Below are 19,762 nucleotides of genomic sequence, written 5' to 3'. Positions count from 1 at the left end.
CTCCAAAACTAATATGGCATATTAGGCTTCAAAATTCTGCCCTATAAATTTAGGCTTGCTACTTTGAGATGACTAACTCTGAACAATGATACCGATCCAGAATCAAGTATTTCTTTACAATACCAAAAAGAAAAAAGAAAAAAAATTGTTCATCATACCGCAAAGGACTCGAGAAAGCTGTATCAAGTACTTTCCTTAGGTTTAATCATAGCCAACTACCAACATTTGACCATGTTTGACCCCAAAAACAGGAGTCCTTTCATATGGTTCAACCTAATTGCTTACAAAGTGCCTATTCAGTTCTGGCTCACATACCATCTGTTAATTGGTAGCAGCTGCCCGCAGCAGTAATGGATGCCAGCAAAGAAACTGAAGGGGGTAAGGGGGTAGCCATGCCAGACATCTCTATCATCATAACCCCAAATACTTTTAAAAAGTAGGCTCCATTCCCTACGTGAGGCCTGAACTCCCAACCCTGAGCCTGAGTCGCATGCTCTACCGACTGAGCCAGCCAGGCACCCCCTCCCCACCACCACCACCAAATATTCTGGATCCCTTAGCATTCACCATCACTTAGATTACTAGTCCATTTGACCTTTACCCAATCCAGTGCTTCCAAGAACGAAAGATTCCCACCCATATTGAGTTGCTTGAAGTACAAACTGATTTGCAATACAATGCAATACGTCCATGTAAGGACGTCCTAGATTTCCATTACAGCAATCTTTTTTTTCACCTTCACCTTTTATTACAAATCCTTATGGCATCAGTCATTCTGTCTCCCAAGAGGCATCTCAAAATTAGCACTCGACAGCAAAACCAAAAAAATTACACCTTACAATTCTTCAGGCAAGAGCACAACTTTATTTTCACCTATAATAATAAACCACAATTGACAACAACAAAGGAGACTGTGCAGTTCAACTTTTTATTTTAATAAAATCAGAATATGCACAGCACATGCAGTGCTAGCATCTAAACTAATACAATAAGCAATTACTAAAGCTACAGTGACTTGAGGTTCAATCTTTACATTCAGCAAGTTTAAATCCATTCTTATGTGATTTTTGAAACCTTATTAACTGAAAACATTGCTTGCTGATAAAACTTGCTCAAATGCTATCGCTGAATGTACAAGTCACTGAATATGCCAATACAACAAAGATAACCACATGTTTGAGGATAGCAATGTGCCAGACATTCACTGAAAAAAAAAAAATACACACAACTAAACAAAACTCACGCAACAAACATCTGAGAATCTGGACACTTCTTATCAGTGTTTTGAAGTGTTTCATTAATATCTTAAGACAAGTGTATCAAAACCTTGGCATGATTTAATTTCAAGTCGCCAATTTTGTTTTTACTAACATCAGAAAGTTATGGCTACACTGCCAATGCCGGGTCTGCTTAATTTGACTTAAGAGTTTAATATGACTTAACATTAAAAGCTCACACTACCCCGAAATATATAATTTCACGCATACGGTGACATTCAACATTCAAGTGCCAGTGTTTTTGTACTGTCTTTTGGTCAAGTTTCTTTAAACTTTCAAAGAATCACTTTTAGGCTTACAAAAATAAATATTTGTCAAAATGTTCAATAAATATTACATAAAACTAGCAGCAAAAAGTATCTAGAAATCTGTCGTGTGCAAATAGTTTTCTTCCCAACTATTATTCCCGTGGTCCCAAATAAATTTTAGAATCTAGTCCCATCCCCTTCCTAGACAAGCTGCGTTCAACAATCTCCAAGAGACAAAATAAGATTGGAAGTTTAAGGACACGCACACAAGACATATATATAAAATTCTCTGAATGTGCAATAAAAGAAGTACTTTGTAAAAAGTTATGGGCAAAATGTACAAGGGCCTAAACCTAGACTAATTGAAATAGCACCATAACAAATGACCTCAATACTGTCAAGTGCACCTACTTAATAAAAGTTTTAGAACAAGGCACAATACACTTGAAAATCTATTGCACTTTAGGAAATTTTTGCCGTCTTCCTATGCCACTGTAAAAAGATTGAGCGTTTTGATCACCGCATTCTGGCCACAAAATTAGCACAGAATTCAGAGTGGCAGAGGCATTTTAGTGGTGGACAATGCTCATCTTTGGCCAGATTTAGCATAAACAGACTATAAATACAATGGAAACCTATGCAACTAAAACTGACTACAACTGCACTGTATAGCAGAATTGACACCTTGTGCAGTTATGTACATATTTCCAACCTGTGTGATCTCAAAGATTTCAGTTTGTTACTCTTCTGGAGCCATTTTTACAAAGTCTATAGTAAGCCAGTTTAACATCTCAACGCAGCTTGAACAGAGTAATGTGAATCGGCATTTAAAATAAAGCCTGCTGCATTAATTCTTCCTGTTCATACCCTCTTGACCAAAAAACATCAACACTAGCATGCGTTATTAGACCAAAAATCACCCAGGGCCCCAATGAGGGCTGGTCATTGCTGTGGTCAGCCATTCTACCATTTCAATTTCATTTATGGCAGGCATTTAAAAAGTCTAAGTAGATGAATTCTCCTAAAAACCTATTTCAAGTTATCAGACCTTTAAACTTTCCCTGTAATAATATGCCCACATTTGGCTAGCTCATAATTAATGATCTGCCTAAACATTGAAAGAGGAATTGCTGTATTTACTTGCATTAACTTTGAAAACAGTGCTTTGAATGTATGCATGTATTCATACATCACCTCATCATGACTGGAATGGCTTGTTTAAAGACTATCAGGTTCTAAATACCTATCCAGGATAGAGTGAGCAAATCAGAACTTTAACTTAATACAGTTTGCCACATTAGAAACTAATTCCGTTAATATGCTTCAAGACGTTTGTTGTTTATTTTCCCCCAATCTGCAAGTATCAGAAAGCCCTAATGCAGGCTACCGCATAAGTTTTTTCCTTATAATATTTATGGATGAATCGATGATTCCTGTTAAGTTGTATCACACCTGTGTGCCAAGGTTTGATTTTAGCCCAAGTTCAGTAAATTTATTTTGTCAAAACAATTGATATCTTGAGCATTACTGAGCCAACAGGACATCAAAATAAAAAGTTGTCTAAAGTTAAAGGCACAGTACATTAACAAACAAATGATCCTCAGTCACAAAATTATAAATGCAGTTTGGGATGGGGGTTGGCGGGAGGGGAGTTAATCCAAACTACAGCAATGAAGTCTTCGAACCACCTTCTGAACAGGGCTGCTGATTGTTCCTTTCATCTTTTCATGTGACCTTGAGCTCCCTTAAAAAAAAAATTTCAGTGGAGAATCACAGCTGGTAATGTACTGCGAGTTCTTGAAGCTACACAAGGTATAGTCTGGCTAAGTTACATGTGGTTTCCATATTAGCTTGTTTGGCAGGGTGACCTACTGTAAAGCAGGTTCAGTTACCCCACCAGTCAACCCCCTGGGAGTTATAATTTCCTCCGTATCCATCACTGTTGTAAAAGCCTCCGTAGCCACCTAATGAGAGATGTGAAAAAGAGAGAAATTAATTAAGTCATCCACTGTTAAATACAACCATTCCCCTCCTTAAGTACTTTGACATCAAATTATGAAAAGCAATCTATTGGGCCAAACTTCTCCAATGTTCTTAACTATGCTTTGAAAAAAGAGAACTACAAAAAGAAGCCCTCCCCAAAGACAGGAGGTGAAAAATGAACATCACCTCCACCAAACCCTCTGCTGCTGCCGTGGCCGCCTCCTCCGCTGCGGCTGCTGCTGGCGCGGCTGCTGCTGAAGCTGGAACTGCTGGCCCCGCTGCTTTGTCGATAGTCTCGGGCACCGAAGCCTCCGCTGAATCTACTACTGCAACGACAGAATGTGCTGGTGGTTCGAAGGAAGAGGAGATCCCACCAGACAAGCCAGTTCTTGTTAAAACCTCCCGATGGTCAATTTCTGATTTTTCGATTCAAATGATTCCCCATCCAGCCCTGTTTTCCCTAATGCGATCTTAAAGACTGTAGCCGTAAACGGCTGGCATTAACTTTGTGGCAACCCCTTCTAACACCCCTTCCCCAAATGATCCAGGCAACCGAAGAAAATAAAGCCTGTTCCACTAAGTACTTGAAAAGTTAACTTTGGACACAGCACCCACCCCATTCTTTATATGCCACCCGTATGCCTCACCTCTTAGACCGTCCACGACTGCTACCCTTGTAGTGGTGTTCGTAAGCCATGTTTTCTAACCAAGATGGCACTTCTTGTTTAGCTTCAACAAGAAGATCCAACAAATCCTTGGTAATATTTATGTTCCTCTCATTAAAGAATGAGGTGGCGAGGCCTAAACCAGTCCCAAAAAGTACATAAATTAAAGTCTTCCATAAGAGCACAGTATTCTTACTTTCCTACATAGAATAGTAAGTAGAATACTGAAAAGACAAGTCACTTCTATTGCTAAGATAGATTTTAACAGCATTCCTTAGTAAGAGTTCTCAAATTAAGATCCTGAAAAGCTCTTTGCTACATCCCACTGAAAAAACCACCAGACCATCAATCAAGTAACTGAACACTTACCAAGGTTTCCTACACGTCCTGTACGGCCAATGCGATGTACGTACTCCTCAATATCACTTGGCAAGTCAAAATTGATAACATGTTTCACATTTGAAATGTCCAGTCCTCTTGCTGCTACCTGGAAAATAACTTTTGTCACACATGGCGCACTTGAAGCCAAAGTTGAACAGCTGCAACTTAAAAATACACTTGTATTATACATACGGCTGTAGCCACTAGAATTGGGCTTTTTCCTGAGCGGAACTGGTGAAGGGCCTCTTCTCGGTCTCTCTGAGATCGGTCTCCGTGGATGCTGGTACAAGCATACCCTTCATGGTACAAGAAATCCTCCAGAGAATCTGCACCCTTTTTGGTCTCCACAAACACTAATGTCAGCGAATCCTTGCCTAATTGTGAAAAATTACCAGATATTTGTCTTTAATAGGGACTTAGTTCTCTTAACATTTAGTCAACATCTAAACAGAGACAAATAAATATACTTTTAATGGGATGTTTTAAATGGGGAGGAAAAGCAATAAAGGTGATCCAAATGGATTCCCATTACCTAAGCCAGAGTGACACTAAAATTATTCGTAATTTTACCTGTTGCATTCAGAAGATCAAGCAAAAAGGACCGTTTGTCAGACTCTTCCACCCAAACAACTTTCTGTGTGATGTTCTCAGAGGTAGAGCCAACTCTTCCTACAGCCAAAAAGATATACTCATCCAAGAAATCACGAGCAAGCATCTGAAAAGAAAAAATTATCATCATCTACTGAGACCAACAAATTTCTCAGTAAATAAAACTTGCAGCATCACACAATACCTGTATTTCCTTAGGGAAAGTAGCACTAAACATCATAGTGTGACGAACTCCCTTTGGAGGCATGGTATCCTGTTCAACTATTCTACGTATCTGAGGTTCAAACCCCATATCCAACATCCGATCAGCTTCATCTAACACCAAGTATCTGTCATAAAAATATTCAGTTTAGAATTTGAGAAGAAAAGATAGTTTTAGTACAGCTGTTTTCTATATACAATCATATATTCATTGATGGTTAAATTCCTCACACTGCAGATTTAACACACGTACACGAGACAAAGCACAGGACTTGTGCCACGAAACAAATCATTCACAAGCACACAGCAAAACTAGCTCTTACTACTTCTGACTCCGTCCCAGTCCAATCATTCTCAGCCTCTACTAAAAGGTCACCAATTTATCAACATTAAAACTACAATCAGCATCTCATAAAAGAACGCTAAAATGAATCACTTCTGGATCTTAAAATTTAAACAATGCTGGTAAGTACTACAAAATGAATGGCCAGTAATTTAAAAAATATTACATTTTATGCATTTAAAAATTAACATACTTGCAGAAGTCCAATCCAATCTTTCCTCTTTCCATCATATCTACTAGACGTCCTGGAGTAGCTACTAACAAGTGGCATCCACGCTCTAAGTCTCGAATCTGCTGACCAATATCAGCACCACCATAAACCACGCAAGGTCGAACTCTAGATCGGTATGAAAACTACAAGCAAAGAAATTTTTACAATTTCAAGGCCAACACTTTTTCATAGTCCTAAAACAGTTCAATAGAATCAACGAGAAAGCTAAAAATCCCTGAAATGTGTACTTACTTTTCTAGCTTCCTCATAGATCTGTACTGCCAATTCTCTGGTTGGTGCTAATACCAAGGAGATTGGGTACTGTTTGCGACGCCCATACCTTCCATTTTCCTAAAAAATAATTTAAAAGTTCAACTCTTAACATCCTCTTTTAAAGGTCTGTTACGTCATAATTCCCTTCTGTAGTTTACAGATTACACTTGAAAACTGTTTTTCATTAAATAATTTGGAATAAGTAGATGTGCCATTTAGAAAGTTCTCAACAGCTATCTACAAAGTTCTACAATAATGGTGCATTTCGGGGAGCCTGGCAGGTTCAGTCAGTACAGTGTACAGCTCTTGATTTCGGGGTAGTGAGGTCAAGCCCCAAGTTGGCCATAAAACTTACTTAAAAGTATAAATGTCCCACATAACAAATATTTACCTTCATGGCCCTCAAAGCTTCGCCTGGACCATCTGAATAAATCTGACTCAAGATGGGCAAAAGAAATGCTGCAGTTTTTCCAGACCCTGTTTAAGAGAAAGCATATTCAGAGAAGGACTGCTTATTATTTTTGAATAAATATTGGTAGAGGACAGTTTTTTAACTGCCCTATTACTAATTAGTGGTTTTACTTTATACCCCAATAAATTTTCTAAAAACTAACAGCTAAGTTAAAAATACCAAGAAATGACTTCTTTGACCCATCTGTAACAGAAGTCAGCAAACTAAGGTCCTGTGTATCTTTGTAAATAAAGCTTTATTGGAATACAACCACGCCCAATAATTTACACGCGATCTACAGGTGCTTTCACACTATGACAGCAGAAACGAGTAGATTGGAAACAGAGACTATGTGGCCCATAAAAACCAAAAATGTTTATTTTGCTTCCTTACAGAGAAAGTATACCAAACTCTGATCAATAACAATGTAGTGTTCAACTTATTTGCGTTTGTAAAGAGAACAGAAATTTTCCCTCAAAAATGATGTCAATTTCAATTTGTAACACATATATACAGACATACTGTACATATTCTGGTGTACAAAGGATGAAATTTTCACTCTTCCATAAGGAAGCAAAGATATCAGATAATTGTATTTATTTTCAATGGGGGGGGCAGTTGCCACCCTCCTTCAAATTGGTCAAACTTACAGACACAGCAAAACTTGTGCTCAATTTAGAGGCTATAAACCATCCCCATTCCCAAAAGGTGGGAAGTGCTTCTTTACCATGAAGGCACCTTTCTTTCCCTTGGCCACATTCCTATGGATCACAGACTATTCTGATCTTACCATTCTTACTGATCTCACGATTTGGGAGTTCGAGCCCCGCGTCGAGCTCTGCACTGACAGTGAGGAGCCTGCTTAGGATTCCCTCTCTCCCTCTCGATCCAACCCTCCCCTGTTTGTGTCCTCTCCCTCTCTAAATTAATAAATAAACTTAAAAAAAAAAAATGTTATAGTGCTAATTTCCCACCATTGCAATGACAATAATCTAACCCTGTTGCAGCAGTTAACAGGCTGAGGGCTTTCTATAGGCCTCCCCAAGATGCCCTAATGAGAACACTAAAGATAACAAAATCCAAAGGTCTGTAAAACAAGAAATACCAGCCAACTACTCCATACCTGTATCAAAATATACCAGTTAGGCTATGTCTAGGACTCAAGCTTCCCCATGAAACTTAGATATACCATGTGTTTTTTTTGGTACTAGTTGTACAAGGGTAATCCCAATTAAGTTATTCTTTATAACTTTTTACTTTTATTAAGTAGACTTACCTGTTTGGGCACAAGCCATCAAGTCTCTTTTCTCTTTGATAATAGGAATAGCATGCTTTTGTACTGGAGTTGGGCGAGTATAACGAGTAAGCTCAATGTTTCCCATAATAATTTCTCCCATCTCAACATCACTGAACTGTCAAGAAATTCAATGGGGTTAAATTGCTAGAAATGCTATCCTGGAGCCATTTTTGTTTTACACTAATACAATAACAGGGAGGAAAAATCCTAACACCTGATTTGTACTTTATAGCTGCTTTAAACAAAACTACATTATATTTTGAAGAAAACCAGTCCTCCAGGCTTAATCTACACTGAAGAAGTATGGGGTCCTCCTACATTTGACGCATTTTCTATTTCTAATTATTAGTAATGGTGACACTTAACGTTCCACAAATCAATCAGGCAGGTTTTTAATGTAACTAAAGAATTATTCAAGTAGATATGATCTATATTTGCTTTTTGAAAGCCCACCTTATTTTGATGTACTGTGAGAAGATTTATACTTCTTAAAAAGTCAAGCAAAAATACTTACACTTTCAATGTGTGGAGGACAGTTGTTGCCTGTTGCCTCAACTGGAATGTCATCATATTTCTCAAAGTTAATCCCAGTGTTTCCTCCAGAAAAGAGTTCCCTGAAATCAAGATTGGTTAAGTTTATTTGTTATATTAGCTAATGAGGCTTTATCACAATTAACATACGTTTCAAAAACTTACTGTTCCAAGCGTTCACTTGGTGGGAGTGGTTTTGACCAATCATCTTCATCTGATTTGTCACACCAGCGACTATTTCCACCACGTTCAAATTTGCCAAAGCCACTTCTGTCACCACGGCTGCCAATGCCGTCATAGTCACTCCGTCCACGATCATCAAACCTGAACAGCATAAGAAACTAATCAGAATCATTTAACCATTATCAGATTACTGTCGCTACTCTAGAACTGTACCTGGAGAGAAGCTGAATGACTCATCACGGCTCACTTTTATTTGACAAATAAGGCCCTCTAATTAATCACATCAAATGTACCATTTACATAGCTTTACTTTCTAAAGTAAGTATCCTTCTTGGTTTCTATAAAATTATACAGCCTACACAGGCCTCATACATGCTGAAATTAAGAACCAAGTCTTAAATATTTGGTATCAGCACATAACTTGTACTTTCATTTAAAGTTCTCATCCAAATACATTTTAGTGGTAGGAAAAATAGCACACCAAATATCAATTGTCCCAGTTAGAACTAGGATGACATTTAAAAGGACAATCAATTCACCTGTGTGACAGACTGTGGATAAAAGGTAGAAAATAATCCTTACCTGAATTAAGATGTTTTTAGTTTTAGGCCTGTTTGCGAAAAATCAGGACACACAGGACTAACCACAGCTATTAGGCGCATGAGGTCAGTTCACCACTTGTGTAATCAAAAATATAAGGTGTTTAAAATTGTCATAAAGAATACCCACAAAAATCTCAACCAAATTAGGCCATTCACTAAATAAACTTACTGCTTTAAATATAAATAAAGCTAGATTAATTACAAAAACAACCGATTATGTCCAGGGGCATGTTCTTATTCTCCTCTAATTTCTATGGAACAAATTCAACTTAGTTCTAAGACCTCTTACAGCTAAGAAAATACGATTACACAGATATAATGCTTATTAACACATCCAAATAGGGGGTCTGTTAAGGTGGAAAAAAAGCATCATGCTTCATAGTAAGAGTACAAGAACAAGTATTTACCAAAATAAAGACCAATTCCTAAATTTCATATACATAAGGTGAAAAGATCAATAAAAATCACATACCTTCCCCTTGATCCACTTCCACGATCACTAAAGAAACTAGACTTCCCTCTTGAATCACTACGAGATCCAAAACTGCTGTATGCATCCTTATCTTTACTAGAACTCCACCCTGAACTGTCTTTATCGTAGAATCCTTCAATAAAAAAAAGCAAACCCATTTTATTGTATTAAATAGAAATTTACAATACCTAGGTTTCTGAATTTGAAGCCCTCCACTAATTTTATCTTATCTCTGTGAACTAAAAGGACAATGGAAATATTCCTATCATGGTACTAGAAGAGAACCAAGATTTAGAGCTGGTTTACAATGGCACACAGAATTTTTAGATTTTCTCCACTGGAAAATACTGTGCACTAAACCAAGCAACTTAACAGTCTAAAAATGTTCTAAATGAATACCACCTCTAAAAAGGTCAATAGCTTTGTCTATAAACAATGATTATGGTATAGTTACATGACCACCACAATTAAATCCATTCGTTTTATAGGTATGAACAAGTTTACTGGGAAACAGTTATTGTTTCAGTGTTTCTCAGAGGTGATATTTAAGACATTCCTAAAGGTGTCAGATTACCTGATTTAATACATTATTTCCCAATTTCAATAGTAAAAAGTAGTACAATGCTCCATTCTCATGAAATACAGACAAGAATCAGGAATACGAGGAAAATCTTCATCCCTACACTGTTAGTGTGGACAGATTCCTAGGGTACAACTATAAACATTCAGTAAGAGGGAATGAGAAAGGTGTAAATTAGCCCCAGAGGTAGAGGGTTTAAAGACGAATAAATTAAACAGATTAAACGTTTAGAAGTTAAGTTACTTTCCTTCAGCCTTAAGCCTCTACCATTAGCCGCCAGCCAGGTGATCAACACCTCAGCAAGCAAAAGAGTTGAATTAGATTTCTAACAGCCCTTTCAGTTCTGAAAGGTCTGTGATACTGCCCCTTCCCTTTGATCTGTCACTGCAATGAAGAGGGAAAAGCACTAAATATACATGGGGGCCAGTTTCAGCTAGAACACTAGAATGAGAACCCATGACAATAAAGACAAACTCTGCAGGTAACTAAGAAAAATGATATGATAGTTACGAAATTATAATCAGATTTTATATACATGTATTGCCAGGGACAGTGAAGCTAATATATATAGACTGCATATGCACATGGAGGAATGATAGCAAATCACATGCTCCTGTGGACTTCTGCACCCTTCCAATTCTGCCTTCTTTATCTTCCTTCTTCTTGACCTTTAAATAGTTTTCCAAACCTTCACTTTTCCTCCAAATCTCAGATCACCTATTTTACAGAATATACAGCACCCAAACAATTGTCCCATAATGAGGTATCTACTAGTTATCACATTACAAACACAACCAGAAAAGACCAGGCATTGTGATACATTTTAGACAAAACTTTTCAAATGAAGCACTTAAGGGCAAGGAGATGAAACCAGAGAATCACTCCCAACTTACTGGGAGCATGCCCAATGCTATAATCTGTTACCTAATCTGCAATAACACATCTTTCTTTTGACAGCTCTGCAAAACAGAAATAACTGGGTTATTACTGTGCAGTTTGGTTTACACAGTAGGACACCCACTCACCTTTTTCAAATTGAAATCATGATATCAATGATTACAAACACAGATTACAAAGTACAACACTAGTAAACTGTACAAAACCATGCCCTTGGCCAGAGGAATCTGACATAGGAATTTTCCACTGTGTGACTTTAGAGGAGTTTTTTCAGAGTAAGTCCTAATAATTTGAACCAATTCTGACAGAGGCACAGGAGAGCACAATGTTCACAGACTTCCCAAAGTGCCTCATTTTTCCCTAGGCTCTGACTTCTAAACAACAAGAATTAGGTCTACCAAGTTGCTCCAAAGACTTACCTTTAGTAGCTTCTCTGTTCCTTAAGTGAGGAGGAATATAGCGTCCTTCTAAAAGAAAGAATATAAAATTAAATGCCAAAACTTAAAGCTTTTTACCAAAATTTGCACTATTAAAAAAACGGTCCTGGGGGCGCCTGAGTGGCTCAGTTGGTTATGTATCCAACTCTTGGTTTCCGCTGAGGTCATGATCTCATGGTTCATGGGTTCAAGCCTTGTGTGGGGCTCTGCACTCATGGTGCAGAGCCTGTTTGGGATTGTCTCTCTCTCTCTGCCCCTCCCCTCCTCACACTTTCTCTAAATAAAGAAATAAAGCTTCTTTAAAAAATGTAAAAAAAGGTCCTAGAAAAAAATTTAATATCTAGCGTACCAGTCTGACTTACTTGGAAATGGGGGAGGGGGGTGAGTCTACTTTTATTTTAAATGGGTTATTGCCTTTTAAGAACTTTAAAAGGGGAGGGGAGGAGGAAAAAAGTTTGGTAAATAAAAATAAAAATTTGACTTGGAACCTAATCATTGAAATCCACAAATATAACTTGCTACTAGTGGTTAATACAACACAATTTTCTTAAAGGCCTGCTACTATTTGAGATCTGTCAGCAATAGTTACAAGGAAAGTATAACTGTAACAACCTAAAACTACTATGTAATAAATCCTGCAATTAGCCACTAAGAGGCTTTTTTGTTTCTAACCGGGTAAGTTGCGATGGGGAAATGATTTCAAGGAACTGAGAATTTTAATTTGGGGCTTGCCAGAGTCTACAGTCAACTGTCGTTGCTTACAGAAGTCTGCAGGCAAGAAATACAGCCTAGATAATGGATGAGAAGCAAAAGCAAATAATGTATATCCACCAAGTAAAAGAAAGTCAACCTGCTTTATTACTAATAAATCTGCTTAACTGTCTCTTCTACTTTTGGGTTGAACTAAATATTAAAGATCTCTATTAGGATGATCAACTCGTAAGAGATCTTTAGCATGACAAATAAAGTCAAATCTAAAAAATACCAAGCAACTTTGTGCCCAAAGAGGCCTTTCTTCCCTAAAAATGAGGTCACATCCTTTACCACGTAACACAATGAAAAAACGCTTTCAGACCCTACAGCCTGTACCCATTTGCCCCCTCCCTCTTTTTTTGGTGGGAGTTAATAGGAAGAGATCGATCCTGAAGGGACCCAAAGCAGGTCTACTGCCAAATAATAAATCCCTACACCTTAATACTAATCTCTAACAAGTTTCAAACAAAACTCTCTGAAAAAATAAAATGAAATAAATCTTTTATATCTAACTTCTTTCCCAGAGAATGATACAATTCAGCATTTAAAATCCTAACCACCACTTCAAGATTCGGTATAGCTTTGTTCTATCAGTAAGTCTCATGTTCTTCACAGGAAAGGGTTAGCTATAGCTGATGAACAAGAATGTTCCCTTTATTGGGGCTCAGTCAGTTAAGCGTCCAACTCCGGCTCGGGAGTTGAGCCCCATATCCGGCTCTGTGCTGACAGTGAAGAGCCTGCTAGGGATTGATTCTAGCTCTCTGTCTGCCCCTCCCCCACTTGTGCTTTTCTCTCTCAAAATAAACTTAAAAAAAAAAAAAAGAATGTTTCTTTTATTGAATTTAATTCTGGTAGATTCACTCTAATAGGGATAAACACATGCCCACTACCTCTAAGCTGGGCTCAAGATTCATAATGGACATAATCAAATTCTTCCAAAGGTAATTTGTGTTGTATCAAGTTCTTTTTAATGATTATTTTTATTCAAAAAATGAGTCCCTTTTATTATTACCCAAAGGCCACAATGCTTTAAGAGTGATCACTAAGTACACTACATAATTTTACTTAACACTGACTACGTAGTAACTCTACACAGTAAAAACTGGAAGGGAAACTCTTAAGCTTTAAAATAAGTCCAATGGAACATTAAGTTATTAAAGCTCTAATATTCAAGAAATCCATAAAATGGTTTACTTACTGCTTGCTGTACTTCCTCCACTCTGATTATCTGAAGAGTTCAGGTCTAGGCCAGCAAACTAGGAGAACAGAGTTAAATGGTTAGCCGCCCATGTGCTGAAATATTATGAAGAGAAAACTAGTCCTTCTCTGTAGCATTGACTAGCACTAGTTGCCCTGCCTGCTTCATGGAGCTGATGTGAAACTCTTAATAAGAATGTTAACGAAGAATGCATTTTGAAGACTGTAAAATTCTAAGCAAACAGAAAATAGCACAAACTGCTTATACTATGGAAAGCAGCACACTAACATGCTGGTGTTATCCAGTAGAAACTGGTTCAAAATTTAAGTGATTCAATTCAAAGTGAATTTTCCCTCTAACATTTTCCAAAGTAAAAGCTCCAAGAAATTAAAATTATTTTAAAATGTCAAATAGGAAAACGATTTATTTTTACTCCCATATGTAATAAATGTTCCTAATACCACCAACTTTCTACTTGGAATTACTTTGAACCTATAGAGCACACCTGAAAAACAGAACAAAATTTTAATTGACCATTTCTTACTTCTTTTATCCCTAAGTATTGCACAAGTATTTTTAATTAGGGTAGCACTCTGATGAACAACTCTGTGGGGGCACCTGGATGGTCATGATCTCAAGGTTCAAGCCCTGCATCGGACTGTGCACTGACAGTTGGCTTGGGATTCTTTCTCCCCCTCTCTGCCCCTCCCACACTCTCTCTCAAAATAAACAAACAAACAAACAAAACAAAACAAAACAAAAAACAAAAAAACCTCTGTGAAGTAGGTACCACCTATTTATTCTCCCATTTTTAAGATTGAGATTAAGCTCAGAAGACTTTGGACGTAAATGGCACAACTGGCATTGAATGCTTTTAAACAGTAGGACACATTTCACTGTCTTTAATCTCGATTTCTACTCACCCCTTTACACTAGAAGGTCAAAGCCTCAACATTCCACAAAAAGCCCTGCTATGTTCATCACATTCTGTAGTGGCCAGGAAGTACTTGCAAGCAATATCCGGGGAAAAAAACTACACCTGTCAAAAAACTTCTAAGAAAGCCACAAAAGACATCACACAGTACTGATGCCACCTGTTTGCAAAAGTGGTATAAATCTTCTGTTAAAAGCTCAAAACTGATACTGTCAAATTGTAAGCATCATCAATGGAGTCACTGAAAATTGGAAGGAGATGCTAAATCTTAATAAAAAAAAGAAAGTACAAGACTTTTAAACACCTCGCTTCCATAATTTGTATTAGCAAAAACACGGCCATGCTTTCTGTTATTCAAGAGACTGATACTTTAAAGCACAAGAGGAACAAAAACTCTTTTTGCACTTGTTACAGTGTAAGTTTTGTTATTAATTTTACACTTGACAACATGAACCATAAAGCAGGATACTGTAAACTGTTAGGATTACATTGTTGCAATTTTGTTATCAATTTGCTTGCTGCTTAATTCTAACGAGTCTACATACTTTTTGAATTATATCACAAATTTAAATAAGACTCATTCCTGCCTATTATCTTTTTAAATTGGCACCACCTATATACAAAATGTTAAAAATGGGGATAGCCTGTGCTGTTGACAACAGATTTTCTATGTGCTTCATTCAACATATGACGTATCAGCAATTTGAAGGATTTAATACAATTCATTAATGGAAGAAAAAAACGCTCCATTTATTGACAAGGAACAAGAAACAGATCGTTAAATCTGCAAAAATATATTATACACGACTACGTTAAAAATCTATCAATTTGTGTCACTAAACTTCGTTTCAGGATTGTTCTGGAGTTTGGGGTAAGCAGAAGTTTACTTAAAGGTCTCCAAACATCCCACCGAAAAGCTTATCTGTAGCATGGTGCCTCTACTGCAGAGGGATCCAGACTTCCTGCCACCGAAGCCCATCCTCCGTTAATCTACCCCCAAACCCTTAGAAGAGGGGATTCCGGTTAAGATGACAGACCCAGAGCTCTAACCTATTTCACAATCTCACTCCACAGGCAGCAACAAGTCAACAACAAAACTGTTTATTTCCCCCAAGCTACATTCCGGGTATTTTTCCTGCGGCCGATTCCTGGATCAAACGTCACTAACACGGGAACAGTCATACAACCCGTGGTACCACCCAAAACAACGCGCGGCCCTCGGCTAAAGCGCCACTCACTATGTGGAGCATGTAAGGAAAAGGGGCCATTCCAGGTCTCTAACCTCCCGGATGTCTCCCCGCCGCGTTCAAGCTCTATCTAGAGCCCAGCGCTACAGCGCACGCAGAGACCCACTCCCCCCCCTTCCCCCCACTCCTCCCCGAATCTTCTGCGTCACAAAACTTTCCACTCCGGAAACGCGGCCTCAGCGGCCGCGGCACCCAGCGTGCGATGGCCCCTGCGGAAACCGGGCTCGAGCAAAAAGGCCTGCGGAAGGAAGCCCGGGAGGAACAAGATGCCCATTCTATCCTTCTTTCCAGGCCCACGCCGGCCCGGGACCCGCTCTCTCCCGCTAGTGGGCCGCAGCGCCGCCCAGCCACCCAGCCCCACACAAAGAAGGCCGCCGCCATTACCCCCAGAGAAGGCCACCCCCCGCGCCGCCCCCTTCCACATTCCAGGGCTGCGTCCCTCCTGCTCACACGGGCGCACACACACACCGCTGCTGCCGCGCGCGGACACACGCGCACACACACACACACACACGAACGCCGCAGGGTCTCTGGGACAGGAATCCAGGCTGCGAGCGCAAAGAGAATCGAAAGCCCTCGAGACCAAAAGGGTCCCCATTCGCGCACTGCCGCGCCACTCACCTCCCCCCCACCACCCATGGGTCACAAACCAGTCTAGGTTCGCGCGTGCGCGTCTCCGCGAGAGCGCGCGCACCCCCTCCCCCTCCGCCCGCCTGCGCACGCACACACAAAAGCCGCCATTGTGCTCGGCCCGGGGACAATACCGCGGGCCAAGCCGGGGCCCCGGCCCGAGCGATAGCCATAACCAGCATTCCTACCACCTCCCCGTTCCTCCATAGCCCCAAATCACTGACACTGGCCAGCCCGAAGTATGCAGGAGATGGGAACTAAGCGTGCCAGTTAGCGCTGCGCCATAAGCCAAGTTAGGTCCAGCAACCACCCCGGTAGGCTCCTTGCACCTCACCTGCTGGTCCAGCCCGAGCGCATTTTCCACCGCCACATGACTCATCCCTGAAGAGTACCGAGAACTCGGAGTCTTCCGCTGCTAAGCGAGTGTGTTTGGTTCACCGCGATGGCCCTCTCACGGGAGAACTGCGGCTCTGGAACGCACGGCGCGGCCACCGATCTAATATACCCACTCGAAGGGCCGCTACGTCAGCACGTAAGACGTAGCCCCTCCCTCTCACACCCGAACCCCTCCTGCTGCTGTGACTTCTGCCTAGCTACTGCGCGTTGGTTTAGTCCAAACCTCGCGTGATTTCCTAAGCAGTGCCGTCCCTGGCTCTTCGTCCTACCTTGGAGCTCAGAGCGCCAAATGCTGCCCTAGTTCGCCTGAGCTTCAGTTCTCCTGTCCTCCGCTAATACCCTAGACTAAGTCTTTGAGTTCTTGAGATCTCGCGATAACTCGTCGTGTCCCCTTTTGCGCCTGCTAGGAGGTCTTAAGATTTAACCTAGGCTTCTTTCCCTTTTATCTCCTTATGCCCCTAGTTTTTGCTGTTCCTTTCAACTGCGCACTCGCTCATTTCTCTCTCAGTCCTTGGACTTGGAGATGTCGGGAGATTTCTCCGAAGTAGTCAGCCCTCGTTCTTCCATGGGCAGCCTCCTTGAAATCGGGAGTTAGGCGAAAAAAAGCCCGAAGCCGGGAGGACGGCGGGTCACGTGGCCGCAGGTGTCGCTCTCGGTGGCCATTTTGTGGAGCAAACCTTGGCCTGAATTGAGTGCACGGAGTGCGGGGGGAGGAGGGGGGAGAGAGGACCTAAGGGGAAAGAGGGGCAAAGGAGGAGGGAAGAAGCGGAAAAGGGGGAGGAGGAGGAGGAGGAGGAGGAAGGCGGGCGGAATGGTGACCGGAGCTGTGGTCGGGATCTGGGGGACCTGTGCTGGTGGCGGGACACTTAACTGCGCGGTTGCCTAGGCAGCAGGGGCGCCGCCTAGGAACGCAGTAGCCCCTCCTGATCCACCCTCCCGACGCGAGCGCGCTCCTCGCGCTCCACCCCCCCCTCCCCACCCGCGGTGAGGAAACAATGAGACAATCAAGCGCTGAACTTGAGCCGTCGCTAGCGTACCCTCCCGGGACCCCGAGTCCCCGGCCCTCCGTGGGAACAACGGCTACATTAAGCCCTTAGCTTCCTCCCGCGGGGCGTTCAGCGGCTCAGGGCCAGTGGCCTCCAGTGCGCTGCTTCCCCCAAAGCTAGGGGACCCTGAGACTTGCAAACGGCTTTCCTAGGGAGTGGGCACTGTCTGTGGCTGGGCTCAGTGAAGGCCTGCGGGAGGAAATGCTAAGGCGTTATCGGCTTGGGGTAGGGATGACCCTCAGGCCACTGCGGTGGATGAGGAATGGGAGGAGATGGGTTTCTGCCGTAGGAGGAACCCCTTCTTTAGCCCCCTCCGAAGCAAGCCACCCCTAGTCTTGCTTGAGTGCCACAGGCCCTTAAATAGAAGAAAATGTCTTGACTAGTAGATCCCTGGCTTTAAGTGAGAAGCCGCGTATACGTGGTTCTTTTAAACGCTGTTCCCCTCTCTTCTAACCCTCGGACTGACAAATAATACGCGGTTTTTTCACCATCCCTCAAAGGGTCTTCTGCCAGAATTCAAATAGCTCGGGCTCGTCACATAAATTACCACATAACTTCTCTCCCTTTCCAATTTTTAAAGTTGAAACTGAAATTCTGACGAGATCGGGAGATAATATTAACACTTGTGTCCTGAGGCAAGTTGCTTAACTGCTTTGGGTCTCCGTTTCCTCATCTATATAAGGAGTTGGCTGGACTACATAACCCTGTAAAAGACTCAGTTCCTTTTTATGTCTACTGTTTGTTACCGCCCCCCCTTAACCGTGCCGAAATAAATCCTATCTAGTATAACCTAAACCTAACAACACACAATTTCAAAAACGTTATCTCACTGTAGAACAGAAACAAAACGATGATAAACAATGCTCCCGCACAAGGACACTAACGTGATAGACACCTGCCCAGCATAGTCACAAATGCAAACTGAAAGTGTTTTCGCAACTCAAGTACCAGGAGCAGCGTTGCCGTTGGTGCCCCGCTTTTCCAAAATGATGAACTCTGTTTGAAACAAAACAATACAATCCTTTCTCCATTGTTACGGTATTTACAATACTAGAGAATTCGGGGTGTATCGAAAACTGAGCAAAAATATTTTTGTTTATATGTAAAATAGTGTTCCAGGCTTTAAATCATGATGAACTAGTTTTTCACTTTCGATTCTTTGCAGTATGGGACTGACCAGCATTGTAGAACAACTAGCATGCCTGGTCCCTGACTCTAACTGCCAGTAGCCATGCTAGTCATGGTGACAACCAAAAATGCAGATTTCCACAATGCCCCCTTGAGAACCATTAAGCTTAGTGATCATTAAGTTCCCTCTCGGCCCTGAAATTCGTGAATTCTCACGGAGAATTAGGTGTTTCTGTTTGGTTTGGCTTCAGCTTCCTTTTCATATAGACCAGGGTAAACGGATTCAAAAGGTAATGGTTCTGACAGTTCAAACTGCATCTAGCAACAATGGGATGTACTGATATCCCTGGTCCTGGACTTTCTTTTACTTTTCAGTACAGCCAACATACAGGGTACTGCATGGGAATACTTAAAAAGAATTAAAATATACAGCAGTTTCCTATTTTCAATTAACCCCTGCTCATAGGCATACTCAGTTCAAACCACCAGGGTGTTTTGTTAATCGATATGTTATCACTGGAATATCAAATTGGAAAGGAAGCAGGGAAATACACAAAGCTTTGTCTCCAAACACATTCACTCTGAAAAAGAATGATGTGCGCACTTGAGGTAGCTAAATGAGCCAACTTTCATAGCACTCCAAAGGACTTTTCCACTAAGCAGTCATTTGCATATCTTCTCCACCCAGCCGTCATTTGCAAATTTCATTTGAAGTGACCTAAAAAGGGTTAGGAAAAGCTGAAACCAGGGAAACTTTTTTTGCATTCTCACTTCCTTACACTCCCAGAC

General features: G+C 40.8%; 1 protein-coding gene across 3 annotated transcripts; it reads right to left on the bottom strand.

The window, feature by feature from the left end:
- Positions 1-844: 844 nt before the first annotated feature.
- Positions 845-17,265, bottom strand: DDX3X (DEAD-box helicase 3 X-linked). Of its 3 annotated transcripts, none has more exons than XM_030304649.1 (17): positions 16,738-17,265; positions 13,593-13,650; positions 11,624-11,671; positions 9,728-9,860; positions 8,636-8,794; positions 8,454-8,553; positions 7,919-8,054; positions 6,583-6,668; positions 6,171-6,269; positions 5,901-6,061; positions 5,348-5,492; positions 5,125-5,269; positions 4,747-4,928; positions 4,543-4,660; positions 4,156-4,309; positions 3,695-3,834; positions 845-3,489 (listed from the first exon to the last, which is right to left on the bottom strand). In XM_030304649.1, exons 1-17 carry the CDS (start codon positions 16,780-16,782, stop codon positions 3,410-3,412), a joined length of 1,989 nt encoding a protein of 662 aa, XP_030160509.1. In that variant the 5' UTR covers positions 16,783-17,265; the 3' UTR covers positions 845-3,409. The 3 variants fall into 3 exon arrangements, with proteins under 3 accessions (XP_030160509.1, XP_030160508.1, XP_030160510.1); XM_030304648.1 differs by having other exon boundaries at positions 3,695-3,852; positions 16,738-16,885; XM_030304650.1 differs by having other exon boundaries at positions 3,695-3,831; positions 16,738-16,885.
- Positions 17,266-19,762: the final 2,497 nt, after the last annotated feature.

This window comes from Lynx canadensis, chromosome X (assembly GCF_007474595.2).
Source record: "Lynx canadensis isolate LIC74 chromosome X, mLynCan4.pri.v2, whole genome shotgun sequence".
Classification (NCBI taxonomy): Eukaryota; Metazoa; Chordata; class Mammalia; order Carnivora; family Felidae; genus Lynx; species Lynx canadensis.
Note: the sequence above shows the minus strand (reverse complement) of the source record. Positions and strands in the feature narration are given on the sequence as shown.

Excerpts from the sequence above, each read along its gene's own strand:
- DDX3X (XM_030304648.1), bottom strand. The coding sequence starts at position 16,782 with ATGAGTCATGTGGCGGTGGAAAATGCGCTCGGGCTGGACCAGCAG. Across the intron at positions 6,669-7,918 it reads GATGGCTTGTGCCCAAACAG|GGTCTGGAAAAACTGCAGCA; the intron begins GTAAGTCTACTT and ends TCTCTTAAACAG. Across the intron at positions 6,270-6,582 it reads AAGCTTTGAGGGCCATGAAG|GAAAATGGAAGGTATGGGCG; the intron begins GTAAATATTTGT and ends ATTATTTTTTAG.